Source organism: Triturus cristatus, chromosome 3_1 (assembly GCF_964204655.1).
Source record: "Triturus cristatus chromosome 3_1, aTriCri1.1, whole genome shotgun sequence".
Taxonomy (NCBI): Eukaryota; Metazoa; Chordata; class Amphibia; order Caudata; family Salamandridae; genus Triturus; species Triturus cristatus.
The window spans coordinates 1,181,662,022-1,181,682,906 of record NC_140583.1 but is presented as its reverse complement, the minus strand read 5'-3'; the positions used below and the strand labels follow the sequence as shown (position 1 = coordinate 1,181,682,906).

General features: G+C 46.7%; 1 protein-coding gene across 2 annotated transcripts in view; it reads right to left on the bottom strand.

Moving 5' to 3' along the window:
• SRPRA (SRP receptor subunit alpha) overlaps positions 1-20,885 on the bottom strand; it is a 1,746,362-nt gene that overhangs the window by 803,981 nt on the left and 921,496 nt on the right. For both annotated transcript variants that reach the window (XM_085646110.1, XM_085646111.1), the window contains one exon: positions 13,247-13,419. In XM_085646110.1, coding sequence (XP_085502236.1) covers positions 13,247-13,419 — 173 coding nt within the window. The remainder of the gene's footprint in view (positions 1-13,246; positions 13,420-20,885) is intronic.

The window sequence follows — 20,885 nt, the reverse complement described above, 5'->3', positions numbered from 1 at the left end:
TACCACAGAGTACTCCCTTGTGCCCCTTGTCTTACGATCTTGGAGTAAGACCAATAGCATTAATTGCCTCGTTTCGTCCAGTTCTATACTGGCGACGATTATGGGTTACCCCGGAACTTGGGCTCTTTGCCCGGGGCATTATGGATATAATTAAAATTGATAACTTCCATAAAGTCAAGTGGCTTTATAGGATACATGAGATCCTTAAAGAGTTGGATCTAAAAGATCTGTGGGAGGACACAGTAAATACCAGGTTCCCGTCGAAACAAACATTGAAGGCCCTATACTGGGAAATGGTGGCTGTTCGAGTTTATAGAAGCACAGCCCCACTCTCTCTAACCGGTGTATTTCTCGCTTTCAAGGATTCAGTCCTACGGGCATCCTTTTGGGATGATATTACCAATCCTCTGGATAGGAAGTTATATTTCCAATTTAGAGTTGGTAGCCTCCCAGTCAGAGAATTTACATCTAGATGGTCTCCGAGTTGCACACTCATTTGTCCAGGTTGTACGGCACCTTCTGAATCAATTAACCATCTCTTGTTTCAATGCCCTTCATATGTAATCCCGAGACGGGCTTGGATTAAACCCATGTGTCGACAGCTGGGCATTAGGAATGTCAAGGTAGTACTTAGAATTTTAAGTTCTTCTGAAATACCATGTATCTATATATCTGTTGCTAAATTTCTTGGGAGGGCCTGGGTGATTAGGAGTAAATTATTGGATGGGCAGATTGTCTAAACACTTGAAATATGAATTATGTTGTATTACTATTTATTCTTTTAACTATTTTAATGTCTTTTTCTCTGTATTTATATTTAATCGTTGTATGCTTTTATGACAATCGTCGAATAAAGCTAATTTGACTTGACTTGATTTCCAAAAGAATTATTCTGAGGAAAATTGACAAAAGTTGAACAACACTTGCTGTAGAAAATCCAAAGTATGGTAGCCTCTGAGGGGAGTGGTTATCAGAGTGCTACACCCTGACGGCTGAAGTTTTATTTATTTTTAATAAATGATGTGTATAGGATAGTAAAGATGGTGTTTTCTGGCCCAATTAGGCTAAGTATACTGCTTTCTATACATACTGTGTGACACCCACTTCAATAATGGTGAATGATTCAAGCATGTAAACTGTGAGCGATCCAAAACTTAAAAATTACCAGAGATGTTTGTACCCCTAAAATGTCATATGCCAACCAGGAATCCATTTTCTGAAATCCTTGCAAGCATGAGGTAATTTTAGTTGTAAACATATGTTTCATACCAAGTGTACTTTTGCGAATAGTCTTCCTTTCGTCTGGTTCCACAGTTTTCAACTAACCCCCAAAAGGGGTCGCAATGATTCCGATTGAAATGCCAAGGGAACCCCCTTTCCATGTAAACTAATTGGTTTGCGGGCCCCGACTAGATTTATAATTCAGTGTTTATTTCCAGCATGTTTAGTCAAAGTAGTAAATGACAGGATTAGCTGTTAATTCTAGCAGTATTGCTTGGCTACCTTGTTGGGAGTCCTCTCTTGGTATGGTATAGCGCTGGTCCCCCTTCAGTATGTTCGAGTAATGGGTATAGAGACAGTTGATTGCAGGCCATTCCCCAATAAACTTCTTCTGATGAGTCAGTGTGTGAAAAGAGTCTTATGAAGTGATGATGGAAAGATGGCCACCATAGTGATAACAAAAGAACATAAATCATTCAAAAGTGTGGACTTATTTGAGTTATGGTTATCTGGTGTTTACATTCATCAGAAAGATACAGCTGTCCACTGGCATTTTTCTCTGTAGGATATACACTCAGGGGAATAGTGTTCTGTCAAAGCAGTTTTCCATCTACAATGGTTCGAACTGCAACAAGGGTGTTTACATGGGTCCTATAACTCTGAATATCAGGTTGCTATGCTTATATTTTAGCTTGTGGCATGATTGCTTTCTGGTAGCACAAGCCCTCCAGTAAGCTTGTCCACCTAGGAACATGGCCTAGCAGCATGATCCTCTTGGGGCATAGGCTTTTAAGTTTGTGGTCCCCTCATGAGCAAGGTTCCCAAGTTGTTCTGTGTTACAGAACTTCCCTACTGTATTTCAAACTCAGTAGCCTGTAGGATGTGTGTACAGACCACCAACCTGCAGAAAAGAAAAGCAAAAGGTTTTGTTGTGGATCACCACCAAGACCAGTGAATAAAAGTTTTGCCCGGATTTTTCGCTTTTTGATCACCTGATTTTTTAGCTTTTACTGTGGGACAGCCTCATAAGATTGGACTCACCCACAGTGAACTCATGATAAATGTACTGCATGTGTCCGTCTTGTGAGATAAGGCCGCTACGCTGCAGCCAGGGTAAGGGGCACCGGACTGGTTACATGTGCACATGTGCGTGCACCCATGTAGGGGCTGCGTGGGGGAGACTTCTGTTGTGCGAAGCCCAGGAGCTGGTACAGATAGAATGGTGTGGCAGGGATTATGCAGAGTTGGGTGGTGACATGGAATAGGCTTTATAATGTGGGGAGACATGTAAGGGAATGTCAGTGTGCTTTACTGTTTCACTGTAGGAACACTCCATTACTCTCCTATGGAGATAGAGACCACATGGGGTAGTTTCAGTTCCCTAAGGCCTACAAATTCCAAACATGCACCAAAGTACACTGTAAATTGTGCAAAAAGAAGAATTCTGCTGAGTCCAAAGCCATATCTGTACCGCTTATGGGTCATCCAGATAGGTCATATTCCTCTGACTCAGCTCATAACCAGAGCCCAGCTGGGTGTTAACCTGCCAGGCTGCATTAATTACCTTCCTCCCCAAGCTGTAGCGTCAGAAGCATAGCCCTTCACTGCAAGCATTCACAAGGGTGAAGGACTTCTCTCCAGGAGAGAGAGAGGGTATGAAGCTACAGATTACTAATCAGAAGCAGTCACCCAGTGCCAGGTACCAGGCCTGCTTGGGGCCTCAGCCGTGAAGTCAGCAAGGGGGGAAGGGGGCAGTTGAGAGACCATGAGGCATGAGACCCCTGGACAAAGCCATCTTGAAATATCCCAGAGGCCTGTGCAGTAAGGAGGGAGCAGAGGCAGAGAGGAGATGTGTTGCTGCAGGATAATGCAGAAGTGCCTTCTTGCTAGCCCCCCCAATTTCTCTTAACACATGAAGAGGAACTCTCTCTGGGGTGTGGACTTGCTGGGGAAGACTAGTGCTGGAACCTGGCTCCATGGGCAGTTGGAAGGATGAACCCACTGACTGTCCCAGGACTCTGGATTGAGCCTTTGAGGGAGTCCAGGGCCAGTGAGAAAAAGCCTGGGCATCTGCGCAAGGAAAAGAGGCCCCGCAGGTGAGCCAGGTAAAAGGCTGGCGTAGGGAGCCAGTGAAGACATCTCCTTGTCGAGTCCCCCTCTTGGAGGCCAGGAGGGTGATAAAAAGTGAACCAGATGGCTAGGGCTAATCACCAGGACTGAGAAGAGGCCAAGATTGTAAAAATGAGCAGCACAGGGGCCAAGATATGCCCCCCAGAAGGAAAGCGACCTTTGAACTCTGATCAGACAGACAACGAAGCGTGTGGCGCTTTACCGCCAGTCTTTGATGTGCCCCCGGGGTGGGTAAGGTCCCGGGGCTGCCCTCAGAGGAAAATGATGCAGGGGAGCACTGTCACACCCCTGCGAAGGTGCCTACGGGGCACAGGCTCTCCATCCTAGGCCCCCAAGAAGTAAAGTGAGGAAGCGCACCTGAGCTCCCCATGAAATGGACCCTGGGGGTGCCAGGAGTCTACTCTGGCCCCTCACAAAAACTGAAGCCAGGCAGCGCCATCGTGCCCCCGGGAAGTGGTACCAGTCTCTGGGGGACTGGAAGGAAAGAACCCCTCAAGGGCTATTCATGTTTGGTGAAGGCTACCCAAGGCTGGAACTTTCGTTCTGCAGCTGATGCTTAGGACTGCATTGAAGTGCGAGAGGCTGGACATGGATTACCTTTATGGAGACATCCCCTAGAGGTGGGAAGGTGTGACTGCACAAGTGATGCATTTAAATGTGAAATGAGAAGTAATTTGGAAATATGTTGCTAGGCATTCTTGCCAGGGTGCTTGGTTGTAATTGCATAATTCTGTGATTATAAATGGGTTGTCCTTTTAGGGGCTGTGATTGACCTGCATTATACCTGTTCTCAGATATGATAAGCATCGGTCATCTAAGTGATGGCTAGACATATATTCTTGCTACTGCATTAGTTGAACAACCAGACTGTCAGCCACTGTGATTTAAGTGTGTGTTTACTGTATGGTCAGTATGAGATGCTCAGTCAGGGTTATGTGTCACTATGGCAGGAGTTTCCATTATAAATGTTGAGGTAAGGGGTGAGCCGGCACTTGGGGTGGTGGATGATGTTCATACCTGTGAATGGTGGTACTAGACCCCCCCCGTGGGAGGAGTGGGAATGTGTATGCAATTTCAAGATTTCCAACAGCTTATGTACATTTGTAAATTGTAGCACAGTACCGAGTAGTTTATGCGTGATAAATGTACTCTTACTTTTTTTATAACGAAAAGTACAGACTGGACAATCAATTATTAAGTGTTACTTCTGAGTACCTGTAAATGGCGATTACTAGCCCACACCACCTCCCTTGAGTAAGCCTTTGACTGCTCTGCAACGCTACCCTCTGAGAGTCAAGCGCTACAATGGGGTGTTTGCTTCCCAGTAAAGGACAAATGTAGACATATTGTTTGTGCAGGCCTCACAAAAAATGCCTCGTTTTCCAACAGCCAGTGTTTATCGCAATAAGGCTTTGCTCCAACATCAAGGTTCTATCGATGTAACAGGCATTCAAGAATTATCTGAAGAACGGTCTTCTCAGTAACCTTTCCTAAGGTATTGGTAGGAGGTGCTAGGCAGAAGGAAAAAGTTAGGGGCATACCATGGCCACTTCCCTGTAGTAACCATCAATTTAAGTGTAGACATAAATAACATTTCAAATAGTCATGGAACTCTAGCCTAATGATTGCTGTATAAATTGCCCTACCCCACCTAAAAGAAAGAACAAAAAGAAAACAAGAAAACAGAAGGGAACCTTAAGGTCACTACCAGACAAATCTCCAAACTTGTCTGTCAGAATAAAAGACTGGGTTAACGTTAAAATTTACCCTAAGGAATATATTTAATAAACGTTAGATAAAAAGACTTGAGAGAAATAAAAATATACATAGGTGTAGTGGCTAGCTTGGAATGACTTTACTTAAAAGGAAAGAAAAATCATTCAACGATAGCTGGCAGGCATGCGTACACACGCAAGAAAGCAGTCATGGATGGATTTTCATTTGTTTTATGAAAAAGCATTACAAATGGCCACTTTGTGTGTACATGGATGTATCGAGGCCATCTTTCAAAGTGTTCTTCAGTGCATTAATTCTGAATGCAATGTAATATTCAGTAGCACAAACAGGTTTGTTCAATCCCGGTTGCATATTTAAACACTCAGTAATCACCTTCTCAGTGCAGTCTGTCGAATTTCAGCAGGATTATCGCCATTCAGCGATTTTGCCCTCAGTGACTCATGAAGGTGTTCAAGTAAACATATTCATATTATTGTTTCTTTGTTTCAAGTCATCACATAGTTTTCCAGCCTCAGCTATTATTTACCGATGTGATGAGAGCAGCACAACACTATGTCTTCAGCCTTCCTTTAAATCAGTGGCGGCTGGTGACATTTGAAAGTGGAGAGGCATAAACTTTCTGTTGGAGAGGCGTAAACTTTCTGTTGGAGAGCACCGTGGCGAGCGAGCGCAGCGAACGACCATAAACATCTTAAGGGGGTTTCGGGGGGAATTCCCCACGAGAAAATTTTGAAAAAAGAGTGGGCAAATGGTGCATTTTCAAGCAAATTTGAGAAGCACAGTGACTAGAGCTGCAAACACACATAGAGCCCGCTGCAGCACTGTGAATAGGACTGGTGCCACAAATAGAGCCAGCTGCAGCACAGAGACGAGAGCAGTAGATAAGTGGGAGAACTAGAAACAAATAGAAGTGCCATACATACACTAAAAAGAACACGCTTTCAAATAACAGACACCCCAAACAAAGGATGCTCCATACCCAGATGAGCGCAATGGGCAATTGAAAATCAAAATAAAGGGCACACAGAGTATACACATGGAAACAGAAATACCCGAAATACCACATACACACTCAGCAGCAAGCAGAACGTGGACATAAAATACAAACAAAAGGCAGGCCCAAATAGAGATATCGTCACAGACACTCCGAAATGCTAAATGTCACATATATATTAAATGGCATAAAGGACAACTGGCACAAACATACACACACGTACCATCTGGAATATAAAGATAAGCAGCAAACACAATAAATGCTATACGTACAAACGAAACGGAACACATCCACCCAAATGACAACACCCACACACCAAAAACTCAAACGTACATAATACCAAAGAGGAGACAGAAACTAGTTAACAGATAATACAAGTAAATTAAATAAACTCCAAATAGCACAAAAGAAGTGCAATACATACAAACCAAAAGGCACACAAGCGACACAATTAGCAAATGAACCTACCAACAGAGATATGTTAAAAGTCGCCTAAATGCACATTATATGTACATATCAAATGGTACTCGAATGCAGCTAAAATGCCCACCCCGATCATTAATCTGTGAATGAAGCACTAATGATGATACACACAGTGGCTGCATAAGTAGCTTCCCACCAGCGCTTATTAACTAAAGACAAATATTGCTGTGAAACGATTACTTCGTTCCAGGCAGAAGGGATTTATTCAGTTTTCAATGTGAAAGAAGGCCCCAATTTTATTCCTCTTAGAAAAGCGCACAAAAAGGATCACAATGCCAGACAATATGCACGTGGCCAGCTCTGTCACATTACAAAGCAAAAATCTGTTTCTCATTGGAACACAAATGCAAATAAAAATTCCTGATGTCGAGAATATTTTCCAACTGGGCTGGACATGCCCACTTCCCTCCCGCACTTCTGTTTCTGCGAAGAACTTGATAAATCCTCTTTCCCATTGGTGATGGAAAAATGCAAAACCCCGAATACTAATTTAAACATGCAAACGTTTGAAATGTGCAGCAAAAACGAAACTAGACCGAGACAGCGGAGCGAAAGTAGCAAAAAAACATGTCTGCAAGAGCCAAACATACCCATGGGCCGCTTGAAGTCACATTAATATGTATGTCAGTCACATCATAACGCTGCACTGAGAAGTCCTTAGTAAAAGCAATAGTTGTGAAACAAACGATCAGTCAGTGCACTAAAAGGCAAGAGATGTCAAAGCTTCAGGTCAGATGTAATAGAAATACACATTTTTGATTTTGAAACGACTATCTTATTTTATTTATGTTGTGTGATACATAGCAAAGTTTTCAGGGCTCGGCTCGTGCACCGGCTGTAAGATATGAGCCAGATCCTCCGCTCGGCTCTGGCTCAGGCTACTCATCTGCAGCCACCGCCACCTCAGACCTTGTCCTGTTTAACTGCTGATCAAATGGATATGGAGAATGCAAGTTCACCTGCAATTGGCTTCCCTTTGGTTTGCGGAGATGGGAAAGCAGAAGCATGGAGCTCATTATATCCATCTCTATCTCTCATTTTCAAAACGGAGCCGGTTGTGTTCCTGAAGCTTGTGATCGAAACTTTCTGTCTGAGCTCGCGCGCTAGAAGACATGCTGAGCTGAGGAAGGGAGCACAGCCCTCCTGCAGTAACCTCCCGATAAAGCGTCCACCTACAAAGAAATGCATGCAAATTTTTTTCTTAAACAGATATGTTGATCCTTACACTGTTGTTGCACCTGTCCAACCAGCCATGCTGCTAGTGTCACGAGGTGCCCGTTTAGTTGTGGGAACTTTGGAATCAAGGTCTTATCATCTGTTTGTGCTATCATGGTCTGCGCCTGTGCAGTCATTTCACCAGTCCCTGCTGACAGCCACTTTCGCCATCTATTGAAATGTGCCATTGAGTGTTTTTAGGTCTCGGCTAGCGACGGCTGCGCTTGCGCAGTCTCGCTTTCGAGATTTAATATTTTCTAGTAGTGGGGCTTGGACCCGCCCCTCTTCTCCATTGGCTGGCTTCCTAAACGGAGGTCAGCCATTGGAGGAGAGGGGAGTCTGTCCATTTAAGCCCCGTCTTTTTCGGATTCGGGGGTGTGTTTTTTAGTTTCTTTCTCTCCTCTGGAATGTAAACATTCCAGCCAATGGGAAGAGGAGAGAAAGAAAAACACGCCCCCGAATCCGAAAATGACGCTGCGTTTCTCCGAGGCAAGTGAGGCTCCGAGATTCTGAGATTTTCTTATCCTAGGGATCTGATCTAAAATGTCTTTTAGATATATATACATATATATAACGCCACAAACAGAACACTGTAAAAGAGAAACAGGCCAGTCGATGGGAGACGTGCTCGTTCCCTGTTTGTTCCTCTTTCCCCGGCGCGTGCGCCGTACCCCTGCCCCCCTGCCAAATTCCACACGGATCTCGGGTGGAAGAATAAAAAAAAAATACCACAATGCCAGCATTAATCAAGAGCAGCCTGTAAGTACAGCTATGCGAAAAATAAACATTGTACAATAACCTGTTCGGTGAGATGTTTAAGTGCATTCAACGATCCTTAAAAAAAACAACTTCTACTGGCCAAACAATATAATAAGGTCACGTGATGGGACTTTCGAAAGCGCATCACGGATCGGTTCACTATCGTAACATGTGGTAGAATCGAGTGCATTTGCTGTGAAGTTTTTATGCTGTTTGTATAGTGCATTGTGTAACCATAAGGCTGCCCCCTATGCAGGCAGTAAATGTTGTTTGTGTAGTGAAAAGAATTCGTCAACCCAGCACTCTTTGCACATTAGTAACAGCCCCGACAGTTAGGTTGTGGCGCCCCCTGCCTCAGTTTATGGTCCCTGCAGGTGAGCTCTCCCACGCATCTTCATGGCACTACATTCACGTTTTACGCAACCAATCAATCATCTAGGTACAGCGGCAGCCTAACCCTACACTTCACACAACGACGCACCCACAAGCCCAACCTTACAACCAGAGGAGAGGGCAAGATGTGGCATAACGTCCTGAGCTCAGTGTTTAATGTGTAAAAACGCATACGTTCCAGGGCCTATGGTATTTCACACCGGTCCGCTGTAGGTGACACAACCCACGTGTGACTTTAAACTGCAGCTTTAACCCCGAGTTTTAAAATTTTTTTAACAAATTAAATACACGGGGGCATATTATCAAGAACGGCGTTAAAAATTATTGCCGGTTTAGCGGCAGAAAACTGCCGCTAAAGCAGCGATGATGGGCTTGATAATATGCCCTTGAGAATTCCAATAGAAGTCCATGTTCTGGTGTCAACATGGGCTTCTATTGGAATTCTGCAGGGCATATTATCAAGCCCATTATTGCCGCTTTGCCGCTAAACCAGCGATAATTTTAACGCCGTCCTTGATAATATTCCCCTTGGGGGCATATTATCAAGGACGGCGTTAAAATTATCGCCGCTTTAGCAGCAGGAAACTGCCGCTAAAGCGGCGATAATGGGCTTGATAATATGTCCTTGAGAATTCCAATAGAAGCCCATGTTCACACCAGAACATGGACTTCTATTGGAATTCTCTGCGCATATTATCAAGCCCATTATCGCCGCTTTTAGCGGCAGATAATTTTAACGCCGTCCTTGATAATATGCCCCTTAGATGCCACACTTACGAACATTGCTCCAAAATAAACACATAGCGCCATTTTAATAAACATGTGTGTGCATATCAGCAACAACCAGTGATAATTATCGCTAAGCGCACTTAGCGCTAGGATAATTATCGCCGGCTAACGTGGATTATTATCGCTGAGATAGCGTGCTATTAGCAACGCTTATCTCAAAAGCGATAAAAATCCTAGCGCTAACTGCCAAACGTGAGATCTCACGAAGTTTGGCGTTAGCTTGATGAAAGGGCCTCACATACTTAGCCATGATATCCACCTTCCATAGGATATCATGGCTAAGTTAGTCCTGAAGCAGGCGTAAGGAAAGTAGCGATAACAGGGGTTATCGCTACTTCTCTTGCCGCTATGCTTCATAACGTGGGGCTTGATGATAGGAGCAGATTCCTCCTCGATACCATGGACGCAATGCTCCATTCTAGTACTTTTCTATTTCGATTGATTGTTTTTTAGGTCTTTTAGCTCAAATGGATGAAATTAAGTGAATTTTTTTAAAGATCTGGGACTGCCATTTAATTATGCGTTTTTACACAGCGCTGACATTACCCAAAGGTGTCCCAACGCTTTACAATAGAGCAAAGAGCGTTACATTTGAAATTCTGAGTAATAGGTGACAATATGTATAGCTACTACGGTACTCATGACAAGAGTTACATATTTTTAAATTACATATTCATTACAGATTACATATTTAGAGAAGTTAAAGAGATTAAGGTTACACAAATACATATTAAATATTTACAGAGTCAATGTGTGTGTGTGTGGCTGTGTGTATGTGGCTCTGTGTATGTATGTGTGGCTCTGTGTGTGTGGCTGTGTGTGTGTGTGGCTCTGTGTGTGGCTCTGTGTGTGTGGCTGCGTGTGTGTGTGGGGCTCTGTGTGTGGCTCTGTGTGGGTGGGTGGCTCTGTGTGAGTGGGGGTGGCTCTGTGTGTGTGGGGGTGGCTCTGTGTGTGTGGGGGTGGCTCTGTGTGTGTGGGGGTGGCTCTGTGTGTGTGGGGGTGGCTCTGTGTGCGTGGGGGTGGCTCTGTGTGCATGGGGGTGGCTCTGTGTGCATGGGGGTGGCTCTGTGTGGGTGGCTCTATGTGTGGGTGGCTGTGTGTGTGTGGCTCTGTGTGTGAGCCTTTTTTTGTAGGTGGCTCTATGCGTGGTGGCTCTGTCTGTGTGTGGGTAACTGTGTGTGTGCGTGTAGGTGGCTCTGTGGGTGGCTCTATTTGTGTGTGGGTTGCTCTATGTGAGTGGCTCTGTGTGTGTGGGTGGCTTTGTGTGTGTGGCTCTGTGTGTGGGTGAAAATGCAATAGGTCTCGCATTTGAGAGTGATTAAGCTATTGACATTGTAAATAACAATTCTGTTTCTTTAAATGTTTTAAAAACAAAAACATAAACAAAAATAATGTCATGAGCAATGCCAATAGCTCTAACTTTAACAATGCCGAGACCATTGCATTGTAAATGCTTGTTAGAGCTTTCACCTTATTCACAGCCACTTTCTCCTCCCTTACTGTTGTGAGGCACATTCAGGTTCTCTATCTAGACTCTGTATTTCTCTCTATCCCATCCCTCTGTGTCTCTCCCCTCTCTCTCTCCTCTCACTCTCTCCTGAAAATACTGGGCAAATACCAGTATTAGGCACTACAAACTATTCCTGCCCTCCCCTCCTAGACATTGGTTTGCGCCTCTAGGCGCTGTCCCAGGGCCGGTCTTTGGGGTGGGTACTCGTTTACTGAGAACCCTGACCTGAGCTTCAAGGCTCTGTGTCCAGGACCTGTGGCTCGCGATGCAGCCTACCGCACCCCCTCCTGCTCCGTTGCCCTCGGGCTGATGACTCCCACTCTGCTAAACTAGCGCTCACGGGCAGCCGTGGGTGCCTCGAGGCGCGTGGCATGGACAGTAATCCCTAGTGCGTCGTGCAAGTGGTGGTCAGTGGGCTGGAGGGAGTGGTCTGCGTGGAGAATGGCATCCAAGGTCTGGGGTACGGCTATCAATCAATACAGGGGTCTGGACTCTGGGTCCTTTCTGATAAGGTAGCTCAGTAGGCTAATGCACTGCCTGAAGCGATCTGCTTTTAAAGTGCGAGTCACGATATCAGTCTAGCAGGGCCAACCCATCCTGCTAACCTTCTGAGGTCAACAAAAGAACGCCGACACATGAAATAAACCACAACTTGAGCACACCCACTGCTTGAATATTCATGACTGCCTCGGGTTCAGCAGTTTAGGAAGCAATGGTGATGTGTGCAATAAAGGCCCCGATCGACCAGCGAAGGGGGGGGCGGTGCCAAGGGTTCTAGAGGTGAAGAGTCGGTTAGGGACACAGAGGGTCGATTGAAATGTAGGGAGATGTACAGCAGGGAGATGCAGAGGACAGAAATGCTGTAAGCAGCGTTTTATTACAATACAAGTTATATCTGCCAGCGAGGTTTTTTCATTCACTCTGCAAAGCGTAATCACACACCCTTTAGGGGGGAATGATTTAGAAAATCATCTTGTTGCAAAAGATCAGTGCAATATTAGAGCAAAAAGGATCGCACCTTTTCCGAACTAAGTCAGTGCATTTTCAAATCCACATATTCCTTAGAACAGTTGGCTTAAGTACTGTTTTCCGTTAACTTATTTTAAGGTACCTGATGTGTGGGAGTCAGCGGCGGCCGGCAAGCTCACGGGAGGGGGTGGGGACGCGGGGGAATATAAAAAAATGAAACAGACCTTACAGCCGTTACCGTACCACCGGCACCTCCTCTCCTGGCTAAGCCGATCGGGTCACAGTGCAATGGTACAGCTAGCGCCTCGCACTCCCGCGTGTTCCAACTTCCTCCTGCAGGAACAGGCAGCTTCCCTCCCCTACGCAAGCCAATCACAACGCTGCAATGGCAGCGTTGTGATTGGTAGGCGCAGCAGGAGAGCGCCCCAGTCGGGACATTTTCTATGCGTAGAGAAAAGGGGAGAGTGGGCGGTCATGGTCGAGGGCAGGGGTGAGTAGCTCACCCACTGTTGTGGGTACTGACTGTTTGGTCGGCTCCAGGGCCGACCAGAGAGTCAGTACCCATAACAGTGGGTAAGCCACTCCCCCCTGCCCTCGAGCAGGACAGCCCACCCGCCCGCCCCTAACCAGGCACTTCGGCTTTCGCGCAGTGCGAGAAGCAGAAACATAAAATGGTAGTTTATCAATTTATGATGAAATTGTATTTACTAAATCTAACTTGATCTATGTTGTATTGTACTTACTTTTATGATACCTTGCTATCGAATAAAGTATTATACTACTAAAGTTTTACCATTTTATGTTTCTGCTCCCCGCACTGCGAGAAAGCAGTGGGGTGACGCCCAAACGCCCCTATGTTGGAGCCACCTCTGCTTTAAATGACTCCCAAACACGGTGCACAGTTTTAAAATTAGAGCGTCTTTCCTTTACCAACTTTAAAGGAAACCCTGTAATATATTTACTTTAATCACAGTAAGGAATGCATAGGAAGTTTGCAGGAGTGCATGCTATCAATTTCTGCTTTTGGTATACCAAATTGTATTTACCTTAGCTAGGTTAGTTGATTTTCCAACACCATTAACGCCACAAAATGTGACAACGTAAGGCCGGTGACTTCTCTGGGATTCCAGTACATCCCGCAGCACATCAACACGCCTTTTCGGCTGCAAAATCTGCACCAAGGAGTCCTGGAGAGCCTGCTTAACGGAAGACGTCACAGCTGCACAAAGAAGAGAGTAGAAATGGAACACGAATTCATAACTGGGTACTTAAAAATAAATAAGAAGCTGTAACATACATCACAGTAGAGATCTGTTGATATGGGGATTGAAGCAATGCGCAATTTCAGACAATTACTCTGAAGCATAACCTGTCCAAATGCCTTACGAAATAACAGAAGGAAAAGTCGAATACTTTCCTCTCTAGGGCAATCTTCATTAAAGTCTTAAGAGATAAAATATACCTACCCACAGGCAGAATCAAAGAACACTTTAATATACAACACGATTTGTAAGATAAAATTGCTTTAGATAAAAACTCAATTTGAAAAAATATAGACTACATTTGGGTACTTATCTGCAAGCTATAATGGCCAAATTCTGTTTTTGTTCTTTGAGTAAAACAGCCAAACATTATTGAAACGTGGTTTTACTAATTAAGTAGTGTCCAGAAAAAACTCTTTCAAAGAACTTTTTTAAAGGTATATTTTAGTGGAATTCAGGCAATGCAGGTCGGTAGGCTGCAGCTTCCGAGGGATAGAAAACCTGCTGTGCGCCTTTAAGATATCACATTCCTCCATCATGCTCTACCAGTGGAAGCTGGGTTAGCTAGAACTTTGATGGGGATCTTGTGAAGATCAACACATTCCCAGATCATTTACCTTTGGGAAGAGGATTACTTGTTCATGACTTCAAAGAAGATTCCCCTGGAGGATTGACATTTTCCTCTCAACCAGCGGTTCTTCATTAATAGTTTACGGCAATGAAAAGTATAGCAAGCCCATCCCCTAAGAAAGGAAAGAAAATGTGTTTCTATCCACATAGATATCTAAAGGAAGCGTGACCTTTTTTTAAATGGATAGGTTGTTTTGCCATGGCTAAACTTCTGTGAACGGGCCTGCAGTCAACAGAGGTTTCATTTTCAGACTTAGGTCTTATCCACAGAAAAATTCAACACTACAACATTGTAAAGAAAACACACTGCATTATACAAAAGGGCCTGAATGAAATCAAGATTAGTAATGGTATGGTTTAGATGCAAATCTGACCGCACCCAAGGAGAAAAGCCGGATGCGCTATCATAACCTCTTTGTTTTTCCAGAAAACTCCACACGGCTCACAGGCAGCCTATGGGTTGGATTTCCCTACCCTGCATGCTGAGGTGGTTGTTACCAGGAAAGTTGTTTTTCATGTTAAAGGCTGTAAAGACTTGTTTCTGGGCTCAAAGGGAGGAACTATGTGCTTAGAAAGTACCATACCCATTAACCAGGGAGGGTAAGATCCTCTAACAGGAGAAAAACACCTTTTCAACGCTGCTAGGCAATTCTTAATGACAGAAACTCTAACAAGGAGGTTGGTGAAGAACTCCGTTGCTGCAAGGTGTACCTTTAGAGAAGAGAACCGAAGACATGACTTGGTCAAGTAGAGCAAAGAGGTCAATGCCACTTCTTCCCAAAATGCTGTGTGCATCATCTCTTTCTGCAGGCACCAAACACTGTATTTTATTAAAATGAATGGGTAGAAGACCTGGTGTGAGGAGGTTTGCTTCACTTGGAATGTTAATGCAGGCTTGAAGTAGAAGTGAATGAAAATACTGGATGAATTCTGCCAAACCCAGTGACCCAAGGCAAGTCTGCACCATCCTTTTGTTTCTTTGTAGATCCAAGGTGTCAGTGTCCACAGGACACCTGGATTCTCCATCTGTTAGAACTAACATGCCGGAAACTGGAGAAGAAATGGCTCCACGAACGAACATCGGACAGCTACGCAGCCCACAAGGACGCCACCCGCAGACATCACCACCTCATCAGATCAGCCAAGAGATAGTCCTTCAAAGCCCACATGGACAACAACGCACACGACAGCAAAGAACTCTACAGCATCGTCAAGGAACTCTCCAACCCCAGCGCCAACGACATCCCGCCCTCACAAGAACTGTGCAACTCACTGGCCACCTTCTTCCACCGCAAGATCGCTGACATCCATGACAGCTTCAACCCCACGACCGCCCCGACAGCGCCAGACCCCACCCCCCCGGCGAACACCACCCGCATCAACCACCTGACCTCCTGGACCAACGTCAATGACAACGAAACAACCAAGATCATGAACTCCATCCACTCAGGATCAGTCAGACCCTTGCCCACACCACATATTCAACAAAGCAGATGCAGCCATCGCACCCAAACATCAGAAAGTAATCAATATCTCCCTCGAGACAGCCACATTTCCGGAAAGCTGGAAGCACGCCGAGATCAAAGCCCTTCTCAAGAAACCCAAGGCGGACCCCAAGGACCTCAAGACCTTCCGGCCCATCTCCCTGCTCCCGTTCCCGGCGAAGGTCATCGAGAAAGTCATCAACACGTAACTGACCCGCTACCCTCGAGGACAACAACATCCTAGATCCATCCCAGTCCGGGTTCCGAAGAAACCACAGCACCGTGACAGCCCACATCGCCGCCACAGACGACATTAGGATTCAACTAGACATCAGCCCTCATCCTCCTGGACCTGTCAGCTGCTTTCGACACGGTCTGCCACCGCACACTAAAGACACGCCTCCAAGATGCCGGAATCCAAGAGAAGGCCCTTGACTGGACCACATTCTTCCTCTCCGGGAGAACCCAGAGCGTCCGCCTCCCCCCCCCCCTTCCGCTCCGAAGCCACCAACATCATCTGCGGCGTACCCCAGGGCTCTTCCATCAGCCCGACACTGTTCAACGTCTACATGGCCCCCTAGCCCACGTCGCCCGCCAACACGATCTCAACATCATCTCCTACGCCGACGACACCCAGCTGATCCTCTCACTCACCAAGGACCCGCACACCGCCAAAAACCAACCTCCACGAGGGAATGAAGACCGTCACCGAATGGATGAGGAGCAGCCGACTGAAGCTGAACTCGGGCAAGACGGAGGTCCTCATCCTCGGATCCACCCCCTCATCCTGGGATGACTCCTGGTGGCCAACCACGCTAGGAACAGCACCGACACCCACCGACCACGCACACAACCTGGGAATCATCCTCCATTCCTCCCTCTCCATGTCAAAGCAGGTCAACTCCGTCTACTTCTCCTGCTACAACACCCTCCGCATGCTCCGTAGGATCTACAAATGGATCCCCATCGAAACAAGAAGAACTGTGACCCAGGCCCTCGTCAGCAGCAGGCTGGACTACGGCAACGCACTCTATGCAGGTATCTCGGCCAAACACCTGCGACGACTGCAACGCATCCAAAACGCCTCCGCTCGACTGATCCTCAACGTCCCTCGCCGCAGCCACATCACCCCCCACCTGAGAGATCTACACTGGCTCCCCGTCGAACAGAGGATCACCTTCAAGCTACTCACCCATGCACACAAAGCCCTCCACAACACTGGACCAGCCTACCTCAACGGCCGACTCAGTTTCTACACCCCCACCCGCCAGCTCCGGTCCGCCAGCCTCGCCCTCGTCGCTGTCCCCCGCATCCAACGAACAACCGCCGGCGGCAGATCTTTCTCCTTCCTCGCCACCAAGACCTGGAACACCCTCCCCACCCACCTACGGCAGACCAAAGACCTGCTCACCTTCAGAAAACTCCTCAAGACCTGGCTCGTCGAGCAGTAGCAGCACCCCCTCCCCTCAGCGCCTTGAGACCCTCACGGGTAAGTAGTGCGCTTTATAAATACAATGATTGATTGATTGATTGAAGGAGGAGGTAACCTTAGCATACAGTGATCAAAGCAATTGGGCAAAAAAACGTGGGCCTACCAAGAACCTAGGGTGGCAATGAAACCGGAGGCAGCGTAGGGCGAGGTAAGCACAGTATACAGCAGAGCACTGCTGCAGGGAATCCCAGCATCGGCAAGGAAAAGGAAGAAAGCAAAGGCAGCTCGGGTAGCTCGGAAGATGTGGGATCTCTATTGGACTTTTTAAAAAATCCTACTGAAGTACCAGGGCAACTAATGCTAAATAAAGTAAAGGAGAAGGAGGGTCCACCCCGATGCTCTCCTCCAGGCATGAGTGTAGCTACTGTCAAGGAAATTCGAATAGAGGATTTGGTGATGCCATTTCAGCAGACGCCCTCGCGGAGAATGAGGAGGGGTCCGAGGCTTCTTGGGTCACAGAGAATTTTTAGCTTTCCTTCACTAGCACCAGGGCGAGCCCCCCTCTCTCTCATCTGTTGGATCAAAGGCAGCCAGCAAAGATTGTATAGAGGTTAGTGAAAGGGTGTCAGAGGGCCCGTGGAGAAGCAGCAAGATAGAGAAGGGATTAAAAACTGCACAGGTACTAGTATTGATAGTTGTTCTGCGCCCAGTTGATAGACAAGAAACTGGAGGTGAAGGTGGTGTCATAGGGCAAGGTCTCACTGCAAGAACTAGAGGTGGTTTACCCCATAACGTAAAAGGATCTAAAAGTAGGCAGAGGGAAAGGAGATATATTCCCCTAACGGTCACAGCTGCAGAGACTGAGATGGCAGAACATTTCTTCTATTAGAGTTAACAAGGACACAGTTGTGGCACATTAGTCACAGTTAGTTGACATCCAATGAAAACTGAAGGAACTTGATAACAGGCTGCGGCGTAATAACCTTAGAATTCTGGGCGAGGCCGAAGGCTTGGAAGGGAACGATGCAAAGAAATATATAATCCAGCTATTCAAGAAAGCCTTCCCCGAGCTGGAAGGCTGAAATTGGGAGCAAGAGATACAGAGAGCTCACAGATTACTTTTACGCAAAAACAATTTACACAAGAGGGGGGGGGGGGCTTGGGGAACCAGTGCTATTATGGGTGTTTCGGGAACTACCTTCTCAGACAGGCTGTACTTGAGAAGGCTCTGTTGAAGGGTGTAATTTTTTTGTAAGACCAGACATCTGTCATTTCACTGTGGAAACGCCCGGGAGATCGAGACAGATGATTAAACCTTTTCATGACAAGCTCTTCTGTTAAACCCAGCTAGACTTAAAATAATTATGCCCGAGAAAACATTCATCTTCTCCTCAGAGATTAAGGCTAGAGTTTCTGGAAAACGGGAGTTAAAATGTGTTGCATTTACTACCGGAAGATCAACCTTTATTGAAAGCTATCCTAGTGGTAGCTATGGAGAGCAGCCTTCAGGCTAAGTCTTGAAGGAATGTAAAGCAGCTTGTTTTACCAGTCTATAATCTCTGGAGTGCCTAAATGAAAAACAACCACACCAGGTATATATAAAATATATGTATTTATTTCTAAACACACCCTCCTAGACTCTTTATGAGGCTAGAGGTCAAAACACATAAGTTACACTACAAATAGGACAGTAAAATAGCACAGATACACGTCAGGCCCTAGGGGCGAGCCAAACCATATACTAAAATAGTGGTATAAGAACCACAACTTAACTAGACACTAGGCCTAGAGCCTGGTGAATCGCTGGCACCCCAAGGAACCACCCAAGGTAGTGACACAGGGGACCTACGGGGGCCGTGTGCAGTGAGTGAAAACAGCCGCAAGCTCCCATTAGCTTCTATGGGGAAAGTCGCGGTTCAATTTTTAAAGATTAGGGACACTTACAAGTGAGTCAGAACCAAACCCTTTGGGACTTAGGAAGTTCTAGGGTCAACACCCACGGGAGCATCGGAGTACTCGTGTCACCTCACCCAGGGAAGCTGGGTGCATAGCTGTCAAATGGTGTTGGGTTGCGTCGTCGATTTCAATGGGACCTGGCGAAGAAGTGCTGCTGCAAAGTGTCCAAAGAGATCCAAGCCTGGATCGAAGATGAGAAGAACCTGAAAGCAGAGGGGACAGAGTCTGGGTCACTAGCCAGTGACCAGGAAGACGATAGGCAGATGCCCACCGATGTCGGGTGATTTCAGGTGATTTCAGGTGAAGGTGAAGGTTGACTCTTCAGCCACGAGGACCAGGAGGCGTCGAGGACGAACAGGAGCTGGATTCGAGCTGTCCCATGAAGGATGTCGAGTGCTGCAGCGTCGGTGCCCGGATTGACCACAACAAGCCTTGGCAACAGCAACCCACGCAGAAACGAGAAAGATGCTTCGGTGCACACCAGCAAGGTCTGTGGGACTCACCACTTGATAGGGAGTCGGGGCACGTCTGGAGCAACCAGGAAAGCCCAAGGAAATTCAAAGTTACCCCCTCAGGGACCCACCAGTCAACGGAAAAGGGATCGCGAAGGGACCTCGAGACAAAACACAAAATGGCGGCCCACGGGTCACTCTGAGTGACCAGGCTACAATCTTCGGTGGATTCAGTGCTCGAGGTGGGAGCTTCAAGTCAGCCCAAGCAAGACTTCAGGAGACGTCGAGAAGTCAATGCACTTGCAAAAGTGCACGGTGACCAGGAGTTCCGGTTCCACGCTACTCACGAGGGCTGCGGGTATCAGCTTTGCTCAGGTCACCCTCTGAGACGTCTGGAAATCCTCTTCCTCAGCTGCAAATACTTCGGAGTCCGGCTGGAGCTTCGGAAATGCAGACCGGCAAATTGCTTCGTTGGTGCTTGCCAAGCAGGGGAGTCACTCCTTGACCCCAAGGGAGATTTATTCAGTCCCCTAGTCTTGAGTAGAGCGTTGAAGTTCCAGGATTCAGCTTCAGAGTTTCGTTCAGGGGTATCTAAAATTCTGGTTACAGAGGTTCCTTACTTATACCTAAGGAAGGGGTTGGACTAGCTCTGGGGAACCACCGATGGGAGGGTTTGGAAAGAGGGGTGGCTACACCCATTTCCTGTGTCCAGTTTCACGCCAGAGCAGGGGCTGGAAGCCCCTGAACCGGTTTGAGCTGGACTATGCACAGGGACACCAAATGTGCCCCCAGTGCAGGACTTCAAAGCACTCAGAGAAGGCTCCCACCCAGCCCCAATACACATAAGCCTGTCTGGGAGGTGGTTACACCTCCCTGTGACAGGAAACCTATTGTCCAGGCCTCCCCTGCCGGAGTTTCGGTCAGCAGCAAGAGGCCAGACCCGTGTCTGTGGCTGCAGCATCCATTTGGTGATGCCAGGGCTCCATTAGATTTCTACTGGGTAAACCAGTACTGCCATGTCTCTCCCTCTAGAAGGGTGGGATCATATCCTCACATCAAGAACTGATGTGGGGGTATGATTCCAAGGTGTTTGACACCAGACACGACATATTTCCGTGCAGCCAGTCCAAAGTGAGCATTAACAGTTTAAGATATAATGCACTTAAGAGTATATGGTCAGGCTGCACCACTGACAACCCCGGATAAGAGATTCCGAAGGCTGCAGAAGGGCTCAGCTCATGCCTGGGCACCCTCTCACATTTAACCAAGCACCCTGCCTTCAGGATTAACAAGGGCTGCCATAGGGGTGACTGATAGGTTTGTATGTGCAGTGATAGGTGAGGTATAGTGAACCAATACCTCAGTAAGGGGTGCATGCACCACCTTACCCAGGCTGCAGTAGCAGACCTGTGGTGCCATTTTGGGTGGCTTTCCATGGGTGGCATAATACATGCTTCACCCCCTGGTAG